The sequence below is a fragment of the Anolis carolinensis genome, chromosome 1 (genome assembly GCF_035594765.1).
Source record: "Anolis carolinensis isolate JA03-04 chromosome 1, rAnoCar3.1.pri, whole genome shotgun sequence".
Classification (NCBI taxonomy): domain Eukaryota; kingdom Metazoa; phylum Chordata; class Lepidosauria; order Squamata; family Dactyloidae; genus Anolis; species Anolis carolinensis.
Genome location: NC_085841.1, coordinates 363734223 through 363748635, shown reverse-complemented (window position 1 = coordinate 363748635; position 14413 = coordinate 363734223). Strand labels below are relative to the sequence as shown.

General features: G+C 41.5%; 1 protein-coding gene across 8 annotated transcripts in view; it reads right to left on the bottom strand.

Annotated features, from left to right (window-relative positions):
* trim9 (tripartite motif containing 9) overlaps positions 1-14413 on the bottom strand; it is a 116550-nt gene that overhangs the window by 10521 nt on the left and 91616 nt on the right. For 4 of the 8 annotated variants that reach the window (XM_062968694.1, XM_062968697.1, XM_062968693.1 and 1 more), the window contains 2 exons: positions 5645-5948; positions 2531-2693 (listed from right to left, as the gene is read on the bottom strand). In XM_062968694.1, coding sequence (XP_062824764.1) covers positions 2531-2693; positions 5645-5948 — 467 coding nt within the window. Of the gene's footprint in view, positions 1-2530; positions 2694-5644; positions 5949-9124; positions 9149-9889; positions 9926-14413 lie in introns of all 8 variants that reach the window. The other 4 variants (XM_062968691.1, XM_062968690.1, XM_062968692.1 and 1 more) reach the window with 2 other exon arrangements.

The window sequence follows — 14413 nt, the reverse complement described above, 5'->3', positions numbered from 1 at the left end:
AAGCTGGCAGGAGACGAAGCGCGCGATTAGCAGCCAGGGAATCTGCTGATTAGCCTATTTTCCCCTGAGAATTCTAAAGGAGGATTGCATCTGGCCAAGATGTTGTTCTAGCTTTTTTCCCTTGGGAAAAGAGCATTTGAGACACCTGTTCTGAGGGAAGATTCGAAGTTCTTTAAAAGTTCTGTGCGCTGGCTAGCCAGCGCGGAGTCAACGTGTGAGTTTGAAGGAATAACTTCGTTTCCAGCCAAGTGTGGACCGCGTTTGAGTCCACTACCTTCCAGCCTAGCCGTGCCTTGTCTAGCCGTGTTCCTTGCCTTGCCTTGCTGCGTTTCCAGCCTTGCCTTGTCGTGTCGTGTACACAGCCTTGTCTACAATTCCATGCCTTGGACTTGTTTTGAACTCTAGAAGAAGACTTGGACTTTTCCCCACTCAAACTATTTGGAAGTTATTGATATTAGAGTTCAAAGTTAGTAATCCAAAAAACCGAAACGCACTCAAACTATTTGGAAGTTTGAGTGCGTTTCGGTTTTTTGGATTACTAACTTTGAACTCTAATATCAGACATTGGACAATACATTATTGGACTATATTTGACCTCTCCCAAAAGGTCTATTGCTGAACTATATCTTCTACTTGTTTTTGTTTTATTTCTTCATTTCCTTCATAAAGATATTAGATTGTTTATTGGTCTCGGTGTATTGGTTTCCAGTGCTCTCGCAGCCAGGGGTGTCACATTTTGGCAGTAAGTACTAAAAGCCTTCAAAGGATTGTTAAGACCCAACCAAGAAAGGGAGATGAGTACTATATCGTCTGCATACATCAGGATGAAAAGTTTGAAGGAGAGTCACTTTTAGCTCAACAAGGCACTAAATCATTCACATAGATGTTAAAAAGAATGGGGTCAGGAAGCATTCCTGTGTTACTGTCCGTGTTGTTGTAAAAGCTTTTGTCAGAGAAACATTTCTGCTCTCACCCTCATTTCTGTGTTAGTGTATAGTTCCTGTATCAATCTCAATAGTCTGTGATCAATCTCAATATCAGAATTCTGTAGTTTTGATTTTAATGGAATCAAAAGCAGCAGAAAGATCAATGAAAGCAGCAAAGACACCGTTGTTCTTTCCCTTAGTATATTTCAAAAAGAAAACATCTATTAAAATATCTGGGAATTGTTTTTAGTGAATCTCTTTCCTGGAAATGTCACAGGGAAGCAGTGAAGCTGAAAGCTGAGAAAACAATAGGAGGTCTGATTAAAATTTTCCATACTTAGAGTTATGAACTGATTGAACATGCTGTAAAAATTTTCAGTAGCGAAGTGTTGGCACACATACTATAAGGTGCAGAAATCTGGGGCCTAGATACCAACACCTGCAAAACTTTGGAAAGAAAAATAATACTGAGCTGATTCCCACTAAATTGCCTTATGTTTGGTCCAAGGGTACTATGGATTGCATTGAAGAACCTAAATATTGGTCGAGAGGCATCATCTTTAGGAATCTTCTTCCTAAACTGCAAATCCCAGGTTTCCATAGAAATCATGGCAAGGGCGTTAAGAGTGGAATCATACTTCTCCAATTGTGTAGTATGGAATGGGCCTTGGTAAAAATCACAGTAGGTGAAGTGGTCGTATTGATAATCTCTACCTCAAATCCATAGCTTCTTCTAGAGGTGTGTCTACATTGTAAAATCAATACAGTTCAACACTACTTTGAATATATTGCACGAGCATATTGTGAATATATTGCACAAGATTTCTCTAACTTAAAATGATACATTTCAATATATTGGGTTTATGGTTCCTGTCCCCTTGATCAGGTCATGTAAGTGTTATTTATTTCTATAATTGTATTTTTACTTTGCTTAATAATGTGTTATTATGTTTGTTATGTAATGTTTGTGTTGTTTTTATGATTGGAAACCGCCCTGAGTCCCATCCGGGAGATAGGGCGGTATATAAATAAAGATTATTATTATTATTATTATTATTATTATTATTATTATTATTATTATTATTATTATTATTTTGCCATGGCTCAGTGCTATGGAAGCATGGCAGTTGTAGTTTTGCATGGTTTTCAGGCTTCTCTGGGTGCATCTGCACTGTAGAATGAATGCAGTTTTGACACCACAATGGCACAACGCTATGGAGTCATGGAAGCTAAAGTTTGGTGAGACACTGTTTGGCAGAGAAGGCTAAAGATCTTGCAAAACTAGAAGTCCTAGGATTCCATAGCATTGGGTCATGGAAGTTAGTGGTGTCAAGCTGCATTTCTCCTACAGTGTAGATGGGCATGGACAAACTTGGGCCCTCCAGGTGTTTTGGACATCAACTCCTACTGTTATGAATTGTGGAAGTCCAAAACACCTGGAGGGCCCAGGTTTGCCCATGCCTGGTGTAGAAGCACCTCAAAGTGCCAATCCTCCATATTCGATTCTTCCCTAGAAGCCTGTAACTTCAGACAGGACTAGACTCTTCTGAGGTCTGTCCGCATTCCCTTTCCCAAAAGCAGCATCCCCAATTCCTGCTCCTTACTTGAACATTTCTGTTCAGGCTCACGGCAGGGAAGAAGACGCCTTCCAGGTTCTCAAAGGCCACCGGTCCCTGCTGGTCTTCATTGATGGAGAACGTCACCGTCCTCCTGTTCAAGTCCAGCAAGACGCCGACCGTCGCTCCTTTGGTGATGCCGCCTTCGGTCCTGAGGAGGAGGAAAACACGTTGGGGACTCACTACACTGTGTAACACGATCTTTGTTCCTGGGTTATAAATGTTGTTTCCTAATTCTATCATTTTTTTGTGTCAGGAGCAACCTGAGTTGCTTCTGGAGTGAGAGAATTGGCCGTCTGCAAGGACGTTGCCCAGGGAACGCCCAGATGTTTTTGATGTTTGACCATCCTTGTGGGAGGCTTCTCTCATGTCCCCGCATGGAGCTGGAGCTGAGAGAGGGAGCTCATCCACACTCTCCCCGGGTGGGATTCGAACCTGGCAGCTTTCAGGTCAGCAATTCAACCTTCAAGTCACAAGGCTTTTATCCCCTAGGCCACCGGAGGCTCCGGTTCTATCATAAAACCATGGGAAAAATTTATTAAACTGCAAAAACTTTGTTTCTGCGGAAGGAACGTCCTGCAGCACGTTCTTCAGTAAATACAGTAGAGTCTCACTTATCCAACACTCGCTTATCCAACGTTCTGGATTATCCAACACATTTTTGTAGTCAATGTTTTCAATATATCATGATATTTTGGTGCTAAATTCATAAATACAGTAATTACTACATAGCATTACTGTGTATTGAACTACTTTTTCTGCCAAATTTGTTGTCTAACATGATGTTTTGGTGCTTCATTTGTAAAATCATAACCTAATTTGATGTTTAATAGGCTTTTCCTTAATGCCTCCTTATTATCCAACACATTCGCTTATCCAACATTCTGCCAGCCCGTTTATGTTGGATAAGTGAGACTCTACTGTAGTCCATTGAGTTGCAACCAATTCAGCCTATTTGTGGCAGCTACAAAAATGAAGTTTCTGAACTATAACAACTACTTTCAAAGTAAGGACCACACAATTAAACAGGAATAACACTTTCAAAACAGGAACAGAACATTTTTCAAATTTTGTTACATTGTGTAATTGTTCATTATATACAAAAGTAATGAAATTTTACACATCTTTATCAGCAACATACAACCTCTGCACATTCTAAACACACATCTACTAAACCAATCAAATAAGCCTCCTGCTTGTGAGAGTAAATAAATATTTTTAAACTATATTAGGAGTAACAAGAAGGGAGGAAAAGATCAAAATAATATTAACATGTAGTTTTATCTGAAGAGGGTTATGGACTTTTACCCATAACTTTAAGAGCATTAGGAGTAAGAACGGAAGTCCAGTATATTTTATTTTATTATTATTTTCTACTTTATTATTTTTTATTTTTTTATTTTTACTTTTTTATTTTTTACTTGCTTTTTCTTACTTTTTCTTCTTGGATTTTGATAAACTATGGGTGTGGGCCTCTTCTTTTTCTATTTTTTTTCTTTTTTTCCTCTTTTATTATTCTTGATCTACTCTATCTTTTCACCTATCTTTCCTATCGTAAAATTGTTCTCACACTTTTGCTGTATTTAATATTTGAAACTTTGATAAAAAATTTTAAAAGCCTCCTGCTTGTTGCCTGTTGATTTCAATTTCTTATTTATTAGTTCCTTTAGGTATCACTTTATTTCTACCGTTCTATTTTTAACAACACTCTTCGATATCAGTAAACTAACAATTAAAGATTATCCCCATCCTTGCTGTATAAAAGTAATAAATATCTCCCAGTCTTTCTTGAATTTAGTCAAGTCAGACAGATGCAATGTCCGGGGTGTCAACAAAGAGATAATCTATGATTTATTTTATAAGTGCAAACCATGCATTTGATTCCTCTCTTCCATCTCTCTTGACTGTCTGAGTGTGTGATGTCCCATGGGCCTTGGAGTTCTGATCCCAGCACCATCGTGGTTGATGATGACGAAAACATGGGTTTTTTGCCGGCTCAGCAAGAGACGGAATTTTTCCAGATGCCTGTTGTTGATGATTCTACCCAAGAGCCCATTAAAAAAGACCTTGAGCAGGCCTTTCCCATTGCCTCCCGTCCTTTTGCTAGGAAACAGTCCTATGCTGCGAGTCGGGGCGAGAAAGAGCAGTTTCGGAGAAGCTTGAGATTAGCAGCTAAACAAGACGTTAATTAGCTATGTTCCCCTGGGAAATTCTAGGGAGGAACGCATCTGGAGGGAGATGTGTTTTGCTTCCCTTTCCCTTGGGAGAGGAAGCTCTGGACACCTGCTTTGCAGGAAGATGGGACTTAGTTAAAAGTGCCAGACGCGGAGGATTCCGTGCGGAGTCAACAGATCAGCTTCAGGAGTGATTTCGTGTTTCCAGCCAAGTGTAGACTTCGTAAAGTCTGCAACTCCAGTTTCCTTGCCTTGCCTTGCCTTGCCTAGCCAAGTATTCAAGAACTATCTTGCCGTGCTTCCAGCCTTGGACCTTGTTTCTAGTATCAAGCCTTGTTCCCAGTTCTTGCTGTGGATTTACTTTGAACTTTGGAAAGATCTTTGGACGCTTCCCCACTCTATTGCTTGTAAATAGAGTGTGTTTCGGTTTGGAATTATAACTTTGGACTCTAATATAAAATATTGGACAATATATTTTTGGACTATATTTGACCTTCCCTGAAAGGTCTTTTACTGGACTACATTTCCTACTTGTTTTTATTATTCTTATATATTTCCTTAATAAAGATATTAGATAGTTTTTGGCCTCCGTGTGTCGGTTCTTAGTGCTCCGTAGCCTTGGGCGTGACAGAGTGTGAGTAACTGTAAATAGTTTGAAACAATAATAAACAGGGATCCACCAAGGGCTCTTGGCTGAAAGACAGTGATTCAGTGTGCTTGATTGAAGGAGCACAGAGGCAGGGGAAGAGCAGAGAGGCACAGCAGAAGTGTGCATGTTAGAGATATCACTCGTGTCTGGGACTGCAAATCCAGGGGAATCCTAAACTGCTTTTTGGGGACCCCTGACACTCTGAAGGAGAGAGAAAGAGGGAGAATGAATGAGGATGGAGACCTCCACTGAGTGCCCCCCGAAAAGGGGTCTACATACCTGTTGGTGTGTGAATTGTTGTGCATGAACCAGCTGCGGTTGTTGTCCACGTACATGGCCCAGGCCTTGTCGTCCTTCCCCAGCATGACGTCCTTGAGGACATCCATCCGGGCCACCCCGAAGGCCGGGTCCGGGTGGTTGTCGTAGCGGTCGATGGACAGCTCCCAATAGTGGAGCCCTTTGGAGAAGCCCGTTTTGCCCAGCACCACCCGGTCGTCGTAGCTGTTGCAGGTGACGGTCAGGTTGTCGTTGGAGAAGATGATGTCCGAATGAGCTGTGCTGGGGTCGAAGGAAAACCAGGCCACTGCAAGGAGAGCGGGTGGAAAGCCAAGGGCAAGGTGGGTTTGGGGGAAAACAGGCCGGGATAAGCCAATAAGGGGCACAAATGGAACAAGAAGCATCTCATGCAGCCATGCGGGGAAGGCGTTTGGGTTTGTGGTTCATCTAAAGGCCATGCACCTTTGGCGTTTGGCGAGTTTTTTGCGGGCAAATCCACAGAAAAAGTCAGATTGGCCATCCAAAAGGGATACGAAGGAAACTCCGTTCAGGAAAGTCACTGCTGCTGAACCATTCAGCCAAGAGGATGCTTTGTATCTCAATCAAGAGATAAACATAGGAAATTACTACTACTACTACTGATGATGATGATGATGATGATGGCATGGAAGCTACCGAGAGCTTGCCTTCATATTGTCAAGCTTGCTACGTTAAAATCTAGGCAGCAGGAAACCAAAAATGTACTCATAATTTATCCCGATCTATTCTTCCACTCAAGGCTTTCAGGAAAGGGTTGGAGGGTGCATCTGCACTGTAGAATCATTGTAGTTTGACACCACTTTAACTGCCATGGCTTGATGCTATGGAATCCTGGAGTTGTATTTTGGGGCGTCACCTGAGAAAGCAATAGGCTTTGTAAAACTGTAACTTACTTTAATTGCAATGGCTTGATGCGATGGAACCATGCCTTTCCTGCCAAATATTATTGGCTGCCCACCAAACTACAACTCCCAAGATTCCATAAGCCATGGCAGTTAAAGTGGTGTCAAACTGCGTTCATTCTCCAGTGTAGACGTATCCTGGATTATGCACACGCACCCATGCACAGACACACAGCGCACACGAAACGAAGGGCTACAAATCCAGGAATCCAATAAATACCAGGCTATAATTCAGAGGAAAGCTCTGGCAAAACCACCTCCAAGCATTCCTTGCCTAAGAAAGCTCTCTGAAGTTAATATGTCAAAACACAGACACGCAACAGGTCTGACTTTACTCGCTTTCCCCCAAATGCTGCAGGATAGAACTTCCAGAACATGATAAAAGGTGCCTTTTTGGACAATTTTTGGATCTGAATCAGAACCATGCACTCATTGTTTATGGAGGAAAGGAAACATTACTAGATTCTGTTAATGTGGGATTTGTGTATTGGTAGTGTTTAAATGAAATTTGTGTCTTGTCTGTATTGCATATTGATTGCATCATCCAGAGTGTACTATAGTCTGGAAAGAGTTAATTACTAAGAAGCTGTGTTGACCTTGATGTGTGGCTGGAACTTGGGAGTGTCCAGACACAAGTGTTTGTGCATTACTGATTGCATCAGTTCTGTTCAGTTCTGTTCTGAGTTGAGTCGAGTTCTGTCTGCCTAGAGTGAGAGTCCTGTGTTCGTCTATTGTCTGCAAGCCTGTTTGTCTTGATTATTACTGAAGTCAGTAAAACTTTGTATATAGTTTTACCAACGTCTCTGATGTCTCTTCGTTCTGCGTTCCACTGATTTAATCCAACTACTGCTATGCTGCAAATTACTCTGACAGATTACAGTTCTCCATCTTGGCTGCTGGATGTTGGAGGATTCTGGCATTCTAAAATGAGGAACTTTTCCAAATCCAGAAGGATTTCCAAGGACGATCACTCCCAGAATCCTCCAGCCAGCTATTGGAGTAGCGATCCACGCATTTGCAAACAACCTTCTTCTTCTTCAATCGCACAGTCATTTCCGACTCTTTGTGACCTCATGGACCAGAGCTCTCTGTCGGCCGTCACCACCCCAGTTCCTTCAAGGTCAAGCCAGTCCCTTCAATGATACCTTCCATCCATCTCGCCCTTGGTCGGCCTCTCTTCCTTTTTCCTTCCATTTTCCCCAGCATCATGATCTTTTCCAAGCTTCCCTGTCTCCTCATGATGTGGCCAAAATACTTCATCTTTGCCTCTAATATCCTTCCCTCCAGTGAGCAGCCATTGGGTATTATTTCCTGGAGGATGGACTGGTTGGATCTTCTTGCCAAGGTCCAAGGCACTCTCAGGATTTTCCTCCAGCACCAGAGTTCAAAAGCGTCTCTCTTCCTTCGCTCAGCCTTCCTTATGGTCCAGCTCTCACATCCATAGGTTACTATGGGGAATACCATGGCTTTGACTATGCAGAACTTTGTTGCCAGTGTGATGTCTCTGCTCTTCACTATTTTGTCAAGGTTGGCCATTGCTCTCCTCCCAAGAAGGAAACGTCTTCTGATTTCCTGGCTGCAGTCTGCATCTGCAGTCATCTTGGCGCCTAGAAATACAAAATCTGTCACTGCCTCCAAGTTTTCTCCCTCTATTTGCCAGTTATCAATAGGTGTAGTTGCCATAATCTTGCATTTCTTGATGTTTGACTGCAGACTGGCTTTTGCACTTTCTTCTTCCACCTTGGTGATAAGGCTCCTCAGCTCTTCCTCACTTTCGGCCATCAGAGTGGTATCATCTGCATACCTAAGGTTGTTCATATTTCTTCCGGCAATTTTAACTCCAGCCTTGGATGCGTCAAGCCCCGCATGTCGCATGATGTGTTCTGCGTACAAGTTGAAGAGGGAGGGTGAAAGTATACAGCCCTGATGTACTCCTTTCCCAATCTTGAACCAGTCTGTTGTTCCGTGATTTGTTCTTATTGAGGCTACTTGGTCTTTTCTTAGGAGACAGACAAGGTGACTTGGTATCCCCAGACCACCAAGAACATGCCACAGTTTATTATGATCCACACAGTCAAAGGCTTTAGAATAGTCAATAAAGCAGAAGTAGATGTTTTTCTGAAACTCCCTGGCTTCCTCCATTATCCAGCAGATATTGGCAATTTGGTCTCTCGTTCCTCTTCCTTTTCTGAACCCAGCTTGGACATCTGGCAACTCTCGCTCCATGTATTGCTGGAGTCTGCCTTGCAAACAACCAGAGCTCGGAAAAGGACTTCTTTTGGATTGTGACAACTAGAAGGGTGATTCTGGGAGCTGTAATCCTGCAAATTATTTATTTCCCATGAGTGTATGGTTTTGTTTCAGATCCAGGGATTTCCAGGAAGACATCACGTCAATGCACAAAGGAAAAACAGACCGTGAATCCATACCACATGAAAGGAGAGGAATGGAATTAAATCTCTGAAGGTATGAGGATGATTTACTAACAACCCGCAACGCGCACAAACATACATTTTCCACCATGCATCCCAGAGTCTCCTACCTGCGACCAGCTTTTTAATGTCAACTGTCGTCATTCCGAGCGCAATGCATGAAGGAGAAGAAATGAGAAGCAACATTGGCATGGATAGGCAGAGATCCCCTCCAAACTCTGCTTTGTAGGCATGATGGTTTTCATCACTGAGTCTGTCGTTTGTTGAATGCTGGCCTTTTCTGACCCTTGCCCATCCCAAGGCCACCAAAGACAGTATTCATTTGGGTGTTAGTACAAACCCTGTGTAATTTGATGCGCGCTAGAGATCACATACAACTATGCAGACAAAGGTGGGAAGGGTTGCAAACAAAGCACCAACGGGAGATATCCTTTGCCTGGATACAACTGTTGGACACTAAACAAAGGCTGGTTTGGCACTGTAGGATTAATATATGGGGGTAATTCAGGGCTCTGGGTCCTTGTAGAAATGCATTGGAGGTATTTCTTATTTTTTCATACATTTCTGTATAATTTGGATGTCATTTTTCCTCCCACCGAAAATGAGAGTGACTATGGGCGCCTCTTGAATGTTCATGGATCCCGATGTCCTTTTCCGGCCTCCTCCCTAAACCAAATCTGAGCCTTTATCAAGCTTCACTCCCTTCGCTCCCGATCCCACAGTTGCAACAAACATGTTTGAACAAACCGGAACAGACGTTGTCTTGTATTGAACATGATGCTATTCTTTGCGAGAAACGAACAAGAAAAGCAAGGGATCAAAACGAGAGACTGAAACAGAGGAACTGCCACTGAGACCAAAGGGGAAATACTTGCCTATTTGGGAGAAAGGTCCCGACTGAGTCTCATAACCTATAAAGAGATACTACATTTCACACTAAGATACGGCAATTGGACTTCGAGAGGAAATACTTGGGTTCGTGGGACAGAGAATATGGATGGGACAGCCCTGCTAGATGAGGCAAAAGGCCTATCAAAGCCAGTGTTCTTTCATTGAAGGATGGTGATTGAAGGGGCCTAAAGGGTCTTCTAGTTCGATGCTTCTTAAACAGTAGGTCCCAACCCCATTTGGGGTCATGGAAATGAATGTAAAAATGTAAAGGTGAAGGTTTTCCCCTCACATTAAGTCTAGTTGTGTCCGACTCTGGGGATTGGTGCTCATCTCCATTTCTAAGCCCAAGAGCCGGTGTTGTCCATAGACACCTCCTTGGTCATGTGGCCAGCATGACTGCATGGAGTGCCGTTACTTTTCCACAGAAGCGGTACCTATTGATCTACTCACATTTGGATGTTTTCGAACTGCTAGTTTGGCAGAAGTTGGGGCTAATAGCGGGAGCTCACTCCGCTCCCCGGATTCAAACCACCAACCTTTTGGTGAGCAAGTTCAGCAGTTCAGCGGTTTGATCCGCTGCGCCACTGAGGGCTCCGGAAATGACTGTAGCGGTCAAAAAAATTGGCTTCTGAATGAAGAGTAACCAAAATAATGTGTGTATCCTGCCACCTAGAGGCTGTTTTAGGAATTCACGTGTTGTCGAAGGCTTTCGTGGCCAGAACCCCTGAGTTGCTGAGAGTTTTTTGGGCTGTATGGCCATGTCAACCGCTCTGAGTACCCTTTGGGGTGAGAGAAGGTGGGGTAAAATATAGTAAATATGTAAATAAATAAACGTCCCAGCAGCATTCTCTCCTGACGTTTCACGTGCATCTGTGGCTAATGGCATCTCCAGAGGTTCTGCTGGTGGTGAGGCAAGTGGAGAGGAATAATGTCCAGGGTGGAAGAAAGAACCCTTGTCGGTTTAAAGCAATTGTGAATGTTACAATTAGCAAGCTTGAGTAGAATTGAGTAGCCATGACTTACTTACTTACTGTATATACTCAAGTATAAGCCTAGTTTTTCAGCCCTTTTTTTAGGACTAAAAAAGCCCCCCTTGGCTTATACTCAGGTGAGGGTCCTGGTTGGCTTATATTCAGCTTATACTCAAGAATATATGGTACATTTGTTATTTTTCTGTATTTTATTGGTATTATTACATTTATTATTTTTCTCTATTATTGTTGCTGCTATTACATTTATTTTAATATATTTTTATTATTATTATTATTAATACATTTATTATTTCACTCTGATCTTACTATTATTATTACATGTATTATTTTACTCTATTATTATGAAAAGGATACATAAGCACATTTACATTGAAGAAGATGAGAAGAATGATTTAATCAGAAATTGAAAGTCTTATCTTAAATTAGAGCTTGATGTCAATATTCAAAAACATTTAACCTACTGATGCCCCAATTAATGTAAATTTTTGGTATCTATTTTTATTTCTGAAATGTACCACCTTCAGCTTATACTTGAGTCAATGATTTCCCCGTTTTTTGTGGCAAAATTAGGTGCCTCGGCTTATATTCGGGTCGGCTTATATTCGAGTATATATGGTACTTACTTAGGCGATCCCTCGTAGTTCGAGGATGATTGTCTTTCATCTTGGGTGTGTGTCCGTAGATGGCTGAAGAGACCTGAAGAGTAGCCATGAAGCTCAATCAGTGAGGGTAGCTACATAGAGGTAGCCTGGCCCCTGTTGCCTGGAGGCACCCTCTGTTTGGGAGGTGTTAACTGGCACTTGATTGTTTGTTCTCTGGAGTTCCCCTGTTTCTGAGTGTTATTCTTTATTTACTGTCTTGATTCTGGTGTTTTTTTTTTAATACTGGAAACTAGATTTTGTTCATTTTCATGGCTGGTTTCCTCCTTTCTGTTGAAATTGTCTATATGCTCTGGATAGTCTGACATAATGGTTGTCAGAGCAGTCTAGCATTTCTGTGTTCTCAAATAATATTCTGTGTCCAAGTTGGTTCATCAAGTGCTCTGCTATGGGTTGAGTGAGTCTGCAGTGCCTTTCATGTTCACACGAATCAATTCTACGCAAGCTTGCTCATTGCAACATTCACACTTGCCTCAAACAGACAAGGGTTCTTTCTCCCACCCTGGACATTATTCCACAGGTATATATACACTCCACTTGCTCCATTGGCAACAAAACCTATGAGGATGCCAGCCACGGATACAGGCAAAACATCAGGAGAGAATGCTACTGGGACATGGCCATACATCCCAAAAATTCACATCCACCCAACTTCAGTTGTACTTCATAAAAAGGAAAGTCGGCCTGTTTAGCAAGCCTTGCAAATACTGATTTGTTATAGGTAAACGTTTGATTTTCATACCTATTTTATATACTGTATATACTCGAGTATAAGCCTAGTTTTTTTAGCCCTTTTTTAGGACTGAAAAAGCCCCCCTCGGCTTATACTTGGGTGAAGGCTTATGTTTGGGTCAGCTTATGCTCAAGTATAAATGGAACATTTATTATTTTTCTCTATTATTACTGATATTATTACATTTATTATTTTACTATGTTCATTATTATTAATACATTTATTATTTCACTCTGATATTATTATTGTTATTACATGTATTATTTTACTCTGTTATTACATTTATTATTTTACTGTATTATTATTATTATTATTACATTTATTAATTTTACTCTATTATTATTAAAAGGATACATAAGCACATTTACATTGAAGAAGATGAGAGCGATGATTTAATCAGAGTTGGACAGCCTTATCTTAAATTACAGTTTTGTGTAAATATTCAAAAACATTTAACCTACCGATGCCTCAATTAATGTAATTTTATTGGCATCTATTTTTATTTCTGAAATTTATCACCCTCGGCTTATACTCGAGTCAATGTTTTCCCAGTTTTTTTGTGGTAAAATTAGGTGCCTCGGCTTATATTCGGGTCGGCTTATACTCGAATATATATGGTACCTATATACCAAGAAACATTTCTTGGGCCAAAATGGATCATGCGTAGAAAAGCTTAAGGAATCCTGTTCTAGAGGAAATTCTTGAAGATGATTGGATGGCTCTCTGTCAGGAGGGCTTGGATGGTATCTTCCCATATGGCACAATTGTGTAAGACTAGATGGCCTCAGGTAGTCTCTACCAACTCTGTGGCTACATGATTCTATTTTAGCTACTTAGTTTGGTCCATGGGGTGACACCATTCCAAGTGAAGTCATTGGGCACACTCCATTTGTTTACCACCATTCCCCAAAGCCTCCAACCACAGATACAATCTGCATAAACAACCCACAGAGAAGGAAAACATGGCCTGGATTCCACCCTCCAACCCTGCCCTTCTCCATCCCTTTCCCAAACTCACAGCTCCCCAAAATACAACTTCCTCCAAAGAAGCAAACTCCACAAAACAAGAGAAAACAGGCAGAACCACAAACTCATCGCACGTCGAACAAAAGACCCTGAGAAACGCCGAGAAACATCCAAAAAGCCAGCAGCACAAAAAAGCAATTGATATGCATAACCTATAAAAGCACATGGGGGGGGGGGAGGCGGGGAGGAGAAATAACAGAGAGAACAAAGGCTAGGTTTTACAGCCCAGCAACTCTAAAAATTATAGGATTAATAGGGCCTATATGGTGAGGTTATTCTGACCCTCCAAAGAAGGAAAAAGTAAAACGGTGGTCATTGTGTAGGTTGGGAAATGGGATGGGGAGAGTTTGCAGTAGATTAAGGGGACTGTCATGCCCCCACAGAGACTTTACTATTTTAAGTTTTTCTTAGTTAGAAGGTGTAATGAAGTACGAATTTTGGTTTACCGATATTATGTTTAATTGTGTGTTTATGTTTTAAAAGGGTAAGTATTACAGTTATTACATCTCAGCACTCAGAGGCTGGTTGCCATGGAGAAGTAGGTGGAGCCAACTGCCGATCTGTTGAAGAAGTGCAGAGTTTAAAAAAGAGAGTCAGTCTGTGCTCTGATGAGACACGGGGAAGATTGATTCCAGGTTGATGGGATAAAGGAGGCTCAATTGTTCATTTTGAGTGGGTTTTTAAATAAGTTTGGTGACTTATTTAATGTAGTCTGTGACCTGGTAAGGCACAGAGAATCAGTGATAGTTTATCACAGGGGTGACTGTGGTTTGAAGTCACTAGATAGTCCAAGTTTTGAAGTAACTGTTAATAAGAATACCTCTACATGAGAAACAACATTGTAACCACTAAGCTTTGTGCCTGAATAAACTTGTTATTCTTTCAACATCTAAGCCTCTGTCGTATATATTTCAAACTAAGATACGCTACCCTTTAAAGTAAAACGTCTCCTCCCTGAGTCTTTGGTGGTTTGCATCTTTACAAATTGGTGTTAGTCGTTCATAGTTCTTTACCATTGGTGGCAGTTGTTATACACATCTTTACAATTTGAGGCAGTGGGTGGGATAAAAAGATTCCCCCTGCCTAAAAGAACCTTGG